At 43.0% G+C, this 15832-nt stretch overlaps 1 protein-coding gene across 1 annotated transcript in view; it reads right to left on the reverse strand.

Annotated features, from left to right (window-relative positions):
• Positions 1-15832, reverse strand: part of TMEFF2 (transmembrane protein with EGF-like and two follistatin-like domains 2) — a gene marked incomplete at its 5' end in the record, with an annotated part of 129934 nt that overhangs the window by 48309 nt on the left and 65793 nt on the right. The window contains one exon of the mRNA XM_010152958.1: positions 5672-5768. Coding sequence (XP_010151260.1) covers positions 5672-5768 — 97 coding nt within the window. The remainder of the gene's footprint in view (positions 1-5671; positions 5769-15832) is intronic.

A 15832-nucleotide genomic window follows, 5' to 3' on the forward strand; every position in this document is an offset into this window, starting at 1 on the left:
ATAAAAGCCACCAACCTGGCCCTTTCTCAGAGCAGTTTTTATTATTAAAATGTAACATATAGACAAGTAGGTGTCATCTTGCTCTTTCTAACGTTCCCATAGAACACGCACCAAATGAAACGTTAAGAGAGACGGAACTAGGCTAATTTCCGGGTGGGCACTGGAGGTAGCTCTGCTATTAGGCTGGGGCTAAGCTAAGTGACATGGGTGTAAGAAGGCGTAAGCTGCTTGGTGGTCTTCTGCTGTGCAATGCAGAGATTGCGTGCTGCAGTGCCTTCACTTTCCTTGGTCAACCCTTGCCTGGACTGTGATTAGACATGACTACTAAGCTCCACGTGAAGATTTATGCAGCAGCAGCCTCACTTTGTGCCTTAGGTATGATCTCAAGTTAAGCAGAAATGTAAGTCTTTGCAGGACTGTGTTTTTTTAATGATTTGATTCCATTTCTGTGTTTATTTGAATCACAAGTCCAATGAGTATGTTTAAGTGTTATACATAGCCTTGAACGAACACCTACTTTTTCTCTAAAAGAGAAAGGAAAGCAGCAGAAAATGGCAATATATCTACTATATAATGCACGGGACGTTGCAGATGTTAAAGAAGCTCGTTGTTTCTGCATCTGGAACAAGTAGGTCACACATAGTTATTATACACACTGCTGAACATGAAGCAGCCAATACCCGTGTAATGTATGTGAGCTTTCAAACTACCTTTTAGTACTTCATAGTAGTACAGCATCTTGTTTGCAGATGCTCTGGTTGAAAGCAACTGACTGAAGGGGGAAGGGACCCAAAGCTGACTGACCTAATTGCTGTGTGGATTGAGAAGCTGGCAAAATCATTAGTTTCTTTTATATGTTTTCTTTCTATACTATAATAAAGATAAATATTGATTGCTAGAGCAGTATCGATTGCCGGGGTCGCTGCAGATGGCAGCTGCATGATTTGCACAAATATCTCCCATGTACAGCGCCTCTTATTTGCATGAAAATGCAGTTTCACCATCCTCATGTTGCTGACAGTTCACCTACGTTATAGGAGCCTCTTCCCAAACTATATACATATATCAGTGATTAGCAGTAAAATATGAAACAAGGGGCTGAACAAGTTAATCTTCTTAATATGTTGTGTGTGTGTGTCTGTCTGCTGTGGGTAAGTGGAGTTTGTTGTCGCAGCCATGCGGAAGGAAGCACAGGACACAAGGGACCTACTGTAATTATGCCGCAACCTCACTTGGGAGTACCACCCGGATGCACAGCAGGCCTGAGATCCATCTCCTTCCTTCACCCATTGACCTAGACAGTGAACGTGCCAAGCCCTGGATGCCTTCCTCCAGGCTCCCAGCTTTGGCTCCTCAGGGACGCAGTGTCCCCACAGAATGGCTTCAGCATCTTCTCCTGAGCTGGGCCTGCCTGGTAGGAACCTTGTCCACTTGTGAGAAATGGAAAAGGCCCCTCCAACGGGGGCCAGGCTCGTGAGGAGGGAGGGAAGTTGCCTGCCATAAGCAGGATGCCTACGGCAGAGCACAAGGAGGCTCAGCCAAGGCGGAGTCCTTGGGGTGTGAGGGACTGAGTTTACACCCCTTTTTCCCACTGGTGCAAACTCCTGAGTGGCCCATTCAAGGTCAGGCACCTCATGCCAGGGGTACCGCTGCCTCTCCCCTCCACCTGCTGCCTCCAGGAGGGAGGAACAGGAAGGCAGTGGGGCGATCTGTGGAGATGGCCTCCTCACCTCCTCCGACACTGCCAGGCTGCAGGGAAAGCACTCTCTGCCCAGCATGTCCTACATCTTTGCATGTCTGTCTTACAGCTAGCAAACTGCATCTTATTCTGGGCAATGCTGCACTTTGAGACTGTTGCTGGCTGACCTGCTGATATTAAAATTCAAAGAAAATGCATGCATATTTAACCCCAATTCATCATTTTGATTTTGATTAACTCTACAAGTCAGAGGTTTGCAGGCTTTAATCTTGTTTTAAGAAAATACTCCTGTCCTCTCTTCTCGGCGTTTTCCAACAGGAAATTCAACAGAAGGGCTTTTCCTATTATATATCTCCTTCCACTTATTTGGACATATCATGGACCTCAGAAATACCAGCCCAGTACCTATCCAAACCATGGCTTGTCCAGTGTAGAGAGTGTTCTTATTTCCTCAGTGGCCCATAAGGAGGAGATTAATACTTGAATCCAGGTTTCTGACGTGGTTATGCACTGACACTAAGCCACTTTAGCAGATGAGCAGGCACTCCATTTGGTGAGTACTATTTATATACAGTGAGCGAGTATTTCATAGATGCTTTTTGGAAGATCTTAGAAATACACCACAGTTCAGACTGTTACGCTTCATTCTTCATTTCCTTTTAAGTATATCTCTCGGGGTGTTATGTTGAGTAGCCCTGTCTTAGAAAATCAATTATTCCTTAGCCAGCTCAGAAATAAAGCCCAAAGTAAGCAACACCAAATGTCTGATTTACCAATAGATTGCAATCCAATGCTAAAGAGCATAGCCATTGCCCTGCTTTAAATATTCATGAAGCCCACTGGTGCAAAATGCATTAAAGGTGGGAATAATGCCAGTAATACACGATCCTCTTAGTGACAAGAAGCTTTCACATATTAAAGTAGCAAGATGTTAAAGACTTTCAACTGAACAGTCTTTGTTTTTAACCTAGAGAAAGAGATTCACTAATGGAATGCCAAATTGCATTCACTCTCGTGATATTAGGCTGTAGAATAGGATAATAATACATGCATGCTTTATCATGCCACAGAAAACCTGTTATTACAGTGGGTTCTTTTCTGCCTTTTCTTTGTACTTTCCAGAAAATGTTCACACACATATCTTACCCCTTTGAGTAGTCTTCTATGTGCCAACCCCCCTATCAGAATCCCAGGAGTCTAGCCATTAACAGATTGGTTTTACGCAAATAAAAAAGAATTTAAAATAATGGTGACATAGTAGAATAGCACAATTTAGCTGAGTGACAACTGGCAATGAATAACAAAAAAAAGAAAAAAAAAGAAAAAAAAAAGAAAAAAGAGTTAAACCAGAGACAAGGGACTGCAAAATAACAGGCTGTGGCAATGTAGAATAATGTTAATTGTCGCTTTAAATCAGCAGCAGCCCAACCACATCTGCTATCACACCTGTGCTCTCTTCTCTGATCTACTCTGGCACCCCAGAAATATTAGGCGAGCAGCCAGCCCTGCATCTCCAGCTCCCTGCGGTCTGGTCCTGCCTCCAGCTTGCATCCCTCTTACCTGGAAAGGATCAGTCACTGACCCTGCACCCTCAAACTGTTTCTGATTAATAGGGGACACTGCTGGTTCTGGGCTCCTCACCCTGTAACAACAGGTCTCGGGGCCGCTGGGACCCGCTGACCCCGTTAGGAGTTTACAAACCTCATCAGTCAGGTAAGACAGCTAGAGGAGCCCTGCTTGCATCTGAAATTCGAGATGCATAAAAATGGTGATCAAGTAATAAAGTGACATTTCTTTTCCCACTTAACCTAAGGACATTTGCTGCACACCATATCCTGGCAGGGGGAGTGGGTAATATAGCTATCTGGTGCCAAACATGGAAATTCAATTAACGTACATTTGAAAGAGGGATCTAGGGCCCCCATATATAGTCTGCTTTTATTCTAGAAATAAGAATAACAAAGAGCTAACACCCAGAAGGCTCATTTTTTAGAAAGACGTTTATCCAAGACTAATCAGGGGGCAGGGACAGGAAAGCAGGGCTCTGTTACGGCATATGAAGTTGTTTACTTCAAAGCAGACCTTAACAGGCTTTACATGGTCTTTGTACTTCTGGTTGGAAATCTGCTTTCCTGCCTTTTAACAGTTTGTCTGGTAGCAACTTCCCAGGAAAAGCCCTTCCCTGCTTCCCGCCCCGAGATGCATCTTCTCCTGCAGAAAGACCGCCTGTCAATAAAGATTGAGAACTTCAGCTCCTGCAGTCATTACGCTGCTCCGTATAAGCCAAGTTGTTTCAGAGGGGAGGAATTAGATAGTGCAAAAGCTGCAGTGGGAACATTACTGGGGTAAGTTGGATCAGGTTATTTTACCAAGCTATTTCTGGAAAAAAAATAAATGCTGCTACTCAGTGCTTATGATTAATAATGTTATCTTGTAGCTAATTTTATTCCTTGCCCCTCTCTTCTCCTGCCTTCCAATTTGGAAGTGCACTTAATTATGAAAACGCAAGCACTGGACTGTGAATTTTGATATATTAATTTTACCATGGTTTTGTTTCTACACTGCACCACCAAAACTCTCAAGGACAACTGGCCAAGAACACAGTGAAAATCTTGACACCTGAGGTAATTTTCTTAAGCAAAGTCAAAATTAAGCAATTTCTTCCTCACAAATCTCATTACATTGCTGCAAACCTATAACCATGATGCATCTTGCTCCTGTTTTTCAACACCACAGTTTCTTTTGGCAACAGGAGCCAGACAGAGACCTCCGTGGTTTGTTTACCTGGTATTTTTTTAAAGACTAGAACAGACATTATTAGAAGCCTGGCAAGACAAAACCAAACCGAGCACAAGTTGGATGACCATGACCATATTCCTAAGCTTCTCCACTGAATAGCAGAAATGTTCATAATTTCATGCCTGACCAACAGTGCATGGATGCCTTGCCTGGATGAGGTCAGCTGCCCAACACTGGGCCCAATTATCATCTTCACCATTCATTCATTTATTCATTCATTCACTCACTCATTGACTCCTCTCTGCTCCATTCCTACCACCCAAGTTAGAGTTCAGGCAGTATTGCTTTACTGACATCTCACTGCCCAGTCTCTATATCTATCCTTTAGCTACCACTAGCCCGCAGCTTCAGAAGCATCATCCCGACAACAGCTCTAATGTGATTATTTTGTTGTCTCTCTAAATTTGTATTAATTACTTAGATGGAAAAATGAGACGTGGCATTAAGGCAGTGTCAGAAGTACAGCTCTATGAATAAGGGCTTTTTTGATCTATTGGCTGTTCTGAAATCACACAGAAATGATTAGTTTAGAGTTGGCTTAATATATGTTTCCATAGTTTGTAGGCAAAATGAAAAAAATAAAAATCTGAGTAGATAGAATTATTTCCATTCATCCTATGTGGATAAGGTTTAACCTAATAAAAAAACCCCAACTGAATACTTTTGCAACCTCTTTCAAAAAATAAAACAATTTCCGCCGAGAAAATGTCTAAATGTACACTCTAATTATTTCAAACATTTGAGGGTCTTCAACTCCAGCAACTAGGAAAAAAGCAAGACAGGTTTCCCAGTGTTTCTAATGCCACACATGAATTAACATGATGATAATACTAATGATACTTTTTAAGCAGAAAATTTTAGGTCAATTATTTTTCCCTATTCTATTTTTACCTAAGCATAAAGCTGCAAAACCCCAGATGGAATAACATAAGTTATAACAGCAACAAAATGCATAACTGTGTTTCTAGACTTTGTCTAAATTGTACATGTTCCAAAATTATAAACCAGACTGTTTTATACTTTTTTTCAAAGTAATAACCACCGCAATCACTGTGCGATGAATCTCTGGGTGCAGAAAATTGAATAACTAATATTTTTAATGCTTTCTAAACCACAGTACCTTTAAATAATACAACATTCATTAAAATAAAAGAGTAGACCAAATTACTGTACCAAACATCCTCTGCATCTTCGTCACACTCTGCCCCAAACTGGCAAATGTCACAGGTCGATGTCTCTTTTTGATTGGTTTCACCTGAGCCTTCATTGACTGTTTGATGGAAAGCAGAAGAATACACATTAGTAAAGACAGCACTGTAGCAAAGCACTTCTCTCTCTCTAGAAAAATCTATTCACTGTGTCTGCTTAATGCGTTGCTCACCGAGCCGATGCTCGGCCAACAGGCAGTGTTTCTGACTGGGGCCAACACAGGGATTTCCACACTGGTCAGTGATAAATTCCCTGAATTATCTCTGAGTTAAAAGGGAAATTGGAGAAAGACCCTTCCTCTTCCTTTCCCACTTAAACAATGACTCCTTTGAGCTGCAGCCCCGGAAGGTTGTGTCACCACCGAGCCTCACCGCTTTATTCCCTGGGAAAATAATGGAGGGGTACCAACAGCATGACTTGCTGCCTTGTGTCCTTTACCAGTGAATGCCTTGAGACAGACCCGAGGGGATGCTCTCCTCGAAAATGTTTTGGAGTTATCTGCCATGTGGTGCAATCCGGCCCATTCCAAAGGCAAAACATTTTTCTCTTCAGAAGTACAGCTATGAGCACCAAGGACTAGTTATCTCTGGCAGAAAAGATTTAGTGCTGCCCCGAGGAGGGGGCAGTCTCCCTGTATAGGTTAAATTTGAAACCCAGGAAAGTCAACGCCAACATCTGCAATTGTGTACGCTTTGTACCTGGCCCTTAAGTCAAAAACATGAAGGGATTAAGGGGAAAATAAGAATATTGGTGTAAGAGGACTGCAAGAAAATATTGACAGCTGAGTAGTGAAAGTGAGAATGAGACCGCTGAGGTAGGCACCAACAAGAGGATTTGTTAAAAGATCCAAAAGAAACATAGTCTACATTTGTATTAAAGAATATAAGCACCTTTTGATATCTTTCAAAAGATGCTGCTTTCTAGCAAGACACTGTACCTAGCGATACCCTTCTGCCAGTTACAGAATAATTAAACCAACCCAGACCTTAAGTACCAATGAGCTTTGACTGATGCTGTTATCTGCACAAACAGCCTCTGCAGTGTCACCCTTTTATTTCTCTCTCTCATTTGGAGTCAGCACTGTTGGTGCAGGCTTACTGCACATTTGGGTCCAAGCTGCCAAAGCTGGTGGACACACTGATGGGACAAATCTCCAGCCTGCTGCTGTGCAACCACTTCCTGAGACCATTAGCCCCGGTGTTACCCGTTAACCGGGTTCTTACTGGATGCTTTGGCATTGGCATGCTGCTTTGAACAGTCTGCTTTTGCTATTGACTCAAGAAAGGACGAGAGCTCCAAGCTTTCACAAAGCTGTTGGTGGAGAAAGGGCTTTCAACCCTAGAAAAGCAGGTGTGACCCCAATGCCTGTTTTTCAACAAATTTGCTTTCTGACCCTAGACAAGTTATTTAACCTCTGTCATGATTCCCACTATGTAAAATGGGACTAACACCATTTTCTACCAACAGAGAATGTGGAACCAAGTATATTAAAAGATTGTGATATGATTAGATAGTACAGTGATACAGACCTCAGAAGTACCCAAGGTAGATGGTTTGTCTAAGAAATTTTTTCCCAAGGCTTAATATAGTCAAAGGAAGTGTTGGTATGTTTAGGTATGAGCTACGCTGCAGCAATTTCTTATCAGTCATGCTTGAATTTAGACTATATTAAATTGAAAAAATTCACTTATGATGAGCATTCCGATTATCCTTAAAGGGGGGGGGGGGGGGAAAGTGTTTTGCCCTATTTTTACAAGTTTTCTCACCTTCACATCCACAAAATTCATGTACAAAAAACCAAGGAGGAAACTCAGAAAACATACACTGGATTTTTGTCGTAGTGGCTTGCCAAGTTTTGTAGGGAGGGTCTGAGCTGTGTTTTTTCTGTTTCCTTAAATGACTAAGGAAATAGAATAATAACTAAGGCTTACATTTTGTTAAGAGCTAGCGTACGAGGGTAGACAAGGCGTCCAAGTGCCCTGTGCCCACATGTTTAGCATCACTTCGTGCTGCCTGTATGATCCTGACCCAACAGCATCGGGAGGCTGGTGCTGCTGTACAGCTCCTGCATTTTTCACAAGGTTTCATTTACATTTTAAATATAGAAATCTCTTTTACTGAGGAGATAACTTTGACAGGCCATCTTGGCAGGGGATTTCCAGTGGTTAAGATATTAGAGAGGACATGTAATGAATGACTGTATTCAAAGCACAATGGGACCTAATGGCAGAAAACTTGTGACAACCGAGGCTTCCTCACCTACCAGAACAGGACAATTGCTCCAGTTCAGGAGGGTGAGAATATATTCTTCATGGAAAAGGACTGTAGTTTCTTAATTTTTTTTTTATTCTGCAGATCTCTTTCCTTGTATTTCCTTTTAATTAAAAACACATGCCCTATTTTTTTTTTTCCTCCCTCTAATGGTTCTATTTATAACTGTCCAGCAGATGTGGGTTGACCAGGGACTTCACACGGTTCCACATCACAAGCTGAGTAAAATAGCTACTTAAGTGATTAAAGAAGGCATTTGAAAGGTTGAGCATACTGAAGAGAAGTAACTGATTTAGAGAAGAACAGCCACACTAAGGCACAAAGCAGTTCTTAAGTTCTACTAAAAAACCAATAGGTCACTCCTTCATATTTTTCTGAAGAAGCTCTGCATCCAGCATTGTACAGTCAATGTGCAAGCTGTCATTAAATGCACAAGCATGCAACAGTCTTGATTAAAAAGGACAGCTGTTTATCTTTCTCCCTCTCTTTTTTTCCCTGTTTTCAGTAACCACAGATAATATTATTCTTTACATCTCCTTAAGTTGTGTTTTCTCTCCCTACACAAACATACACACTGGCATGTGCATCCACACCGAAGACTGACACGCACAGGGGCTTGTTTTCTCCACGCTGTGCAGGTAAGTGCTTTGATAATTCAGGACATCTTAGAAAGAGTTATTTTCCCAACATTTCCTGCTGCTTTTTAGCTTGAGGACTAGTGGATGCTCATTTCCTAAGGTGACTCCTTTTCCTTTTTTTTTTTTTTTTCCCTCTCTGCACTTGCTGATGTGCATTTGCTTTCATATCCCAACTAAAAAAAAAAAAAATTGTTAGCAAAAATAATCTAGTTTCTGGATTTCTCTTCCAGAACTAAAAGGAGTATGATTCTCTTTTTCACATGCACATGACGTAGTTCTCATAACAACAACTGTTGAGGTTTAACACCAAGACCCTGCAGGAACACAGAAGGGCTCCAGGGAGGCTAATCACTGAAGCCCACTGCCTATTACTCACACAACTGAGAAATGTTAAACTGCGAGTTCCTGTTTGTATTAGGAAGATTAGCAACTTCCAGAGTTCAAGGAAATGTGCTAACATGGGTTAGAAGGTCACTAACATTATCTGAAAGTCGCTTCAGAGACTGCCTCAGTGTCCTAAGCGGTATAAATTCTTTAGCTGGGAAGGCACTACACACAATTTACAGAGTCAATGGGCTGTGGTAACCACAGCAGCTCCTGTTTTAATCATTTGGTCCTTTTCTGGCGTTCTCACTGCACTCAGATCAGATAGTTGTGATTTCAAGAATATCTGTATTGCTTGCAAGTCCCACAAGAAAGAAACCATTTTTGAGATATTTGTTTCCATAGCTGAAAAAACAGATTGAAGGTATCATCAGTACATGGCTCTAACTCTTTGCTTATCCCCTGTAATAGGAGAAAACTCAAAGCCCCAAACCATCCCCCCACCGTGGACACCTCTACTTTCTCTTTACATTTCAAGCCCTGAGTCATGAGTGCTACAACCCCAACAAATCATGCTATGGCTTTATCCACACAGCTTACCAGACTCATGCTCTACTAGGAGTTGATGACAGGTGGTTTAGCTGTTTTAACAAACAGACATAAAAAAATCTCTGTGCTCAAGCTTCTGAACAACCTTTGCTCAGTGTCTTCCCAAGATGTCTGACAAGTGTCGAAGGCAGGATGGAAATAAACTCCTTGCCATTTCCAGAAAAGCAGCTCCAAAGGGATGGTTAGGACTTTGCACAGCAGCTCAGTCTTGATCTGATATACAAAGTGTCACCTACTTCCTAAGCGACACGGGGGACACACATGTGACTTGCCTGACGGACCATACTGTGAGGAGTAAATGGAAGTGGAAAGAGTAGCTGGTGAGCCATGAAGGAGAGAGACAATTAGGTGGCAACACTGGCTAACACAAATCTCAGTTTCTCTTTGCTAACATGCCGCTGAAGGCAACAGGGCAAACTCGAGAGCCTCAGTTTGGTTTTCATGTGGCTTTGCAGGACTACTACCACTACTACAATAATCCTTATTCAAGATATTTTAACTATACTGGAGAGCACAACAAAGGAACAGTATAAAACATCATCACCACCCACTTGAATATATAGAAATATGACTAGAATACATTGTTATGATTGTGTTTCGTATTATGTAGTCTTCCTCTGATCCATGGATCAGATGCTTGCTCATCCCAATCCCTGATTCTGACTTGACTCCTCATGGTGAGACATCTTTGCTATTCTTGAAAGAAGAACTTCAAACAACGCTTGCTCTAGCTCATCCTAAGAGGACGTCCACTTGGTTTTAGCTATAAAATCTAGATAATAACAAAAATCACATGGAGATGAGGGTTGATGGCCATTTTTGTATTCTGGAATGAAAGACACTGTGGAGAAATGCAGAGAAGGAGCAGAAGCTCAGAGAAGCTGAGGTGATCTTACCACATACTTCAGTCCTAACAGAAGAGCCCTGGGCAGGTGACAACGTGAGTGGATGAAGTGAGAAAGCTCTGAGAAATGAGGGCAGCGAAGCCAGCAGAATTTACTAAAAGTGTTAGAACAAACACTACCTGCACCTCTACCAAATGGCTAAAAACACCTCACAAACTTGACCAATAAAAGCCCACATGCTGCAAGCGACTCCACTGTAATCAATAAGTCTTTTTTTCCTGAAAGCATTAGCTCAGTCAAAACCTGCAAAGTGAGAAAAATGAAGGGTGCGAAGCTGGGGGTCGACTCACAAATGACTCTGCTCTCGAAGTCTGGCAGAGGCTCACAACGGCATTACAGTCAAAATGAAAAGAAAATGGCCTACCAAATCGGAATAAATCCAAACTCTGACATGCCTTGTTCTGCCTTACTCCTGCCATCTGGCTCCATCTCAATAAATACAAATTTGCTCTCACACACACACAAACACGCTGGGGAAATGACTTATCACGTGAGAAACCAGTGTCTCTCCCCAGCCCAGGACTCGACTCAGAACTTCACGAAGAGACCTGAAATATTCTCCTTTGCACAAAGTGGCCTTCGATCGGTCAGTCCTTGAAACCACCTCTCCGCTACTGATAAGCAGGTTATTTAAACAGCCCCAGAGCTGTGCCATACCTGAGCTGGCTGCCCAGGAAACCAGACCACCTTTCCCAGAGTCCATATTGCTTCAGGTCCCATCTTGGGTACCTCCATGCTGCCATTCTCAGCAAGTACTGGAAAAGGTTAACAGGACGACTTCAGTGTGATGCAAATACCTAAGAGGGTTTTCAGGGAGGAACGAGATGTACCCAACCAGCTCAGATTGCTGATAAAATGTGCTCTTATCTTCTCACTAAAGACCATGTAGATACAGCCTGGCACTGCTTTGATGTCAGTCAGACTCAATTTGCAGTGTTTTCCAGATCTCGTATTTCTACTGTGACTCTCAGGTTACATTTTTTCTTAAAAATCACAGCTGGTGGATTATCTCAATATATAAGGATCTCAGTTTCCACGTATATTTGTTTTGAAAGGTACGGCTAAGCTTTAGGGCCGCGGAGAAAAAGCTTGAGCGTATGATAAATACCAGAAACTTTCAAGTGTGTAATTTTTAAAAACCAATTATTTTTGTAGAGCTGCTTCACGATTTTTCAGTCCTGTTCAATGCTGAGTTTATATTGGACAGGAAAGAAGCACTTCTGAAACAGCTCACTCTTGTGCGTGGCTCTGTGTTGAGCTCACCCGCACCTTGTGCTGAAGGCTCCAATTCTGCCCTGCCTACAGTCTAATTAGTGCAAGAAAACAGCGTCTGCAAAGTGCCCCGAGTTTCGTAAACAACTAGTATAAAACTTGGTTCACATTATTATTAAGCGCCACTGATGTCTTGTGTCTTTATTTCTTACCTCCTGTTTTGCTTCCTGTCGTGCTTTCTCTTCCTTCGAACCCTCTCTTGGCTTCTTTCCTTTCCGCACCATCCCCAGTTTTTCCGTTGAAATTGCCTTAACACAGGGCCCTGCAGACAAGGTGCTACTGCTGTGAGGAGCAGCACGGACCTGTGGCAAAGCTGCCTGCCTCTCTCCTCACATGCTGTAACGTCTTCGAAACTTTCTCCAGCTGCCAGGGGCTTGGAGGCCTCCCCTGGCCAGATGGGTAGCCTTCACATCCCCTGAACCTCACTGATTGTGGCTAGGAATGGATGGGATGGGAATGGTTTCACAGGAGCAGCACTGTTCCTCTGTGCCTATCAGATGGCAATGCTCTCCTTTCAGTGGGAGTAACAGGAGCTCCAGGAGCATCTGTGCCTGAAGCCTGGACATGACCCCCTACAGACCTCTATAGGGACTTGCCTGTATTTGTACAACCGTGGCCAGGAGGGAGTAGATTCAATTCTTACTCAAAGTTTATTTATTCTAAATAAACACCATTTGCTTGTTTCTGTCTCATGCATATCCCTGCTGCTCCCACAGTGCATTTGATAAAAAATTAAATACGATTAGTCGAGGCCAGTTTCTCCTAGCAAATATCTCTAATGGCATTTCAAAAGGAATGGCTCATTGAATAAAACCCTATTGTAAGCTTTCTGAATGCTGACATGAAACAGCTGTGATTATCGCACCCTTGTGCGGTCCCCCTACAAAATTTGATGTTTGCCTGGTGTATGTGGGATGCCAACATTGCAGATGTATGAAGGTGTACGATGACCAGCACCGACAGCGTTTGCCAGCTTGAGGAAGGCGAGGCTCATTTAATTTTGCCAAGAGCTTCCCCTCATAAACAGCTTTGAGTAAAAAGCCAAATAGCACATGGGGACCATTCATCTCTGCCTTGCATTAATTTAATTTTAAAGAGAAATCACTTCCTTGCAGGAGAATTTTCAAGGAATAGATACAGCTTGTCAAATCATGCCTGCGATGCTGCCAAAGCTTTTATGGCATCGGTCCCTGCTCTCATGTATTTCAATATGCACAACAGCACAAACAAAACAACCAAGTGGACATGCCCACAGCTGGATGGATGCAATGCCATGGTCACCAATCAAGGCCATTATAATAGAGCCTGGAAGGAGATTACTGTAGTCTTAATTGCAAGGACCAGAAGATTTTTCAGGATCAAGGAGAAATTGAAAGAGACAATGTCTGATTCCGCCCTCAGGTTGACCTGTCCGGCCACTCAGACCATTAAACCTCAGCACTGTGTCAAGAGAGATGGGAAGCTGCAGTTCAGGAAAGTATCCAGTATCATAATGCTTTCCTTAATTGTCGAAAAAAGGGTCATCAAAGGTTACTGAGGGGAGAGTCAAGTGTGAGCTGCTTGTGGCCAGCTGGCCCTATGTCCCAGAAAGGAGGGAACAGGCCAGGCTCAAAAACCTCTTCATCCCTTCTGTGGCCTGCCAAACACCCTCTCCGCGAAGACCTGCAAAGAGCCCCGGCATCTCTGGACCCTGCTAAAAAGCAGGGACTGGTCCTGGCCCCTCTTCTTCCTCTTGTATGTCTGGGCAGAAGCTGCATCCCATACTTCCTGAAACAGGAGCATACTGATGGATACCTTATGCTTGATGCACTAAATACATGATGCAAAGAATCTGACAGATGGGACATATGGACTATATACGTGCTGTAACGTTGCACTTACAGCAAATGCTGCATTATAGATTCAGTTGGAGGAACAGGAGTCAGCAGCACCTTCCTCTGCAGGAGAAGATGCTACAGTTGGATGTCAACCACCAAAATTACATCTGTGCTCTCCCTGACATCTGTCACAAATACACATCCCACTGGAGATTCTAAGCACTTTTATTCATTCTAGGCAGAAAGGAACCTGGATCACCAAATTTAGAGAAATTCAGTGAAAAAAAATAAGGAAGGATCCAGCCCATGGTTTCATAAAGCCTACAGTAAGGAAGTCCCAAATGGGTGATGTGACTTCCCAGGGCTTTCTGCACTAAAAGGTTGCTTTGGCCCGCTTCCTACCTGGTGCAAAGATTAGCAGAAGACTTGAATGTGAACCTTTACCGCTATTTGTCTTCCAAGAAACAGAATGAAAGGAACAAAGATAAAACCTAAAAGAGCTGTCTAACATCCACTTGGTGACTACTTCAGTTTTAAGGTCTTTGTCACTTTGCTACTGATTTAAGTCTGTGTATCCTTTTGAATATTAGTATGGCTAGCAAGATAGCAACATCATACATAAAAATGTTCTTTATTCCAGAACAGATGAAACTCCCAGTGGTAAAAGAAGATTTAGGTATCTCTGAAGATTTCTTATCGCTGTGCAACATAACTCTCTAATGGTTCAGTGCCTTGGAGGGTCATCTGAGATCACTTATCACATAAATCAAGTAGGTGGCAGGCTATAAGAGTGGAAGCCTATAGCAATTTCATGTCTTTGCTCGCAGACATCAAATCTATCTTTTAGGCAGACTATAGAGGAGATAATATGCCACTTCATTTAAGCCACTGAAGAAATCCAAATCTGGGTATTAACCAATTTTAGGAAGCTGCTCCTAGTCTTGACTGCACCACAATTATCTTGGGAAATGACTGGTTTTAAATCCTAAAACATGTACTGCAGACACTGGTCCTGCTTCTAATGTACACGAAGCTTCTGTAAATCACTCTGGCAATGAAAGGCAGAGTCAGAGCAAACGGAAGTCCAATTTACTTTATGTCCCATTTACGTAATCAGGGTGGTGTAAAGTGGCTCTACTGTAAAAATGACTTGGGTCTACCTTACACTGAATTCAACAAGAGGAGTGCAGTTTTATTCTCCCGCTCCGCTTTTCTTCCATGTTATATTCCTGTTATTTCTGTGGTGCTAATGCAGGTTACAGGTGGAGAGCAGGCGCAGCCTCGGTGCTCACAAGTCAAGAAGACACGTGCCAATCTCGAGGTCTGCAACAGGTTCTCAGAAGGAGCAGCTCAGCCAGGTGCCAAAACTAGCAGCCAAAACCCATGTTCAGCCAGCGACAGCCTCATGGTTGGGAGTCATCACAGATGGCTCCTTATCGGCCTCTTCCTCCACAAGGTCCGTGGTTGGCCTGTATGCAAAGGGATCCCCAGTCCCCCTTCACAGCTCCTGTCCCAGAAGAATTTAATCTGTGTGCAGTAGCACACCCTGAACTGCAATCACCAGCGCTGAGGTGACCCTCTAAACTTACACAACCAGGGCTCATCCCTGTGTTTGCTCCTTTCTCTGTGAGAAGTTACTTTTAAAGAAAAATTTGGCTCAGAACTGGTTGTGAAAATATCCCTCCTGGCACTCTAAATGTATTTCTGCCTTCCCAAGCTTGTAGGTAGGCAGTCCTCGGGCTACAGCTCAGGGTGTAGAGTACATGCACCTACAGAACTTGTTAGAAGCTACGATGAGGGCAACTGCAAAGTTTGTAAGTCCTGCAGGAGGAGATACAGTGTTTATGCAACACAGATCGTATCTTATGCATAACCTTATACTTCAACAAACACGAAAACATAGTGCATCAGCTAATAGCATGAACACGTCCAGCAATAAGGTGACCTTTCAAGAGAAATGGGAAAAAACCATCAGTCGAACTGGGTTTTTCCTTTTCATTTCCGTCATTAGTGGGAAGTTGAGGCGCTGCGTGAGTAGCACCACGACTGGCTTATTGTCCCCCTTGGTTTACAGTTTATGTGGTGCAATTGGCGTGTGCACAGTACAAACCCACGACAACTACCGGCTGCACTGCTGACAGCCTTAGCAGGAAGGCAAGGGAGTTCACGAGCAGCACAGCCACTCCCAGATGGTTGGCAAAGATTTAGGAGAAGCAGACTCCACGGGCCAGGTCTGTGGATAAACTCGGGATCTAGTTCTGTGCTGTCACTCAGAATTTATGTGACTGT

Source organism: Eurypyga helias, unplaced genomic scaffold, assembly GCF_000690775.1.
Source record: "Eurypyga helias isolate BGI_N326 unplaced genomic scaffold, ASM69077v1 scaffold1656, whole genome shotgun sequence".
Lineage (NCBI taxonomy): Eukaryota > Metazoa > Chordata > Aves > Eurypygiformes > Eurypygidae > Eurypyga > Eurypyga helias.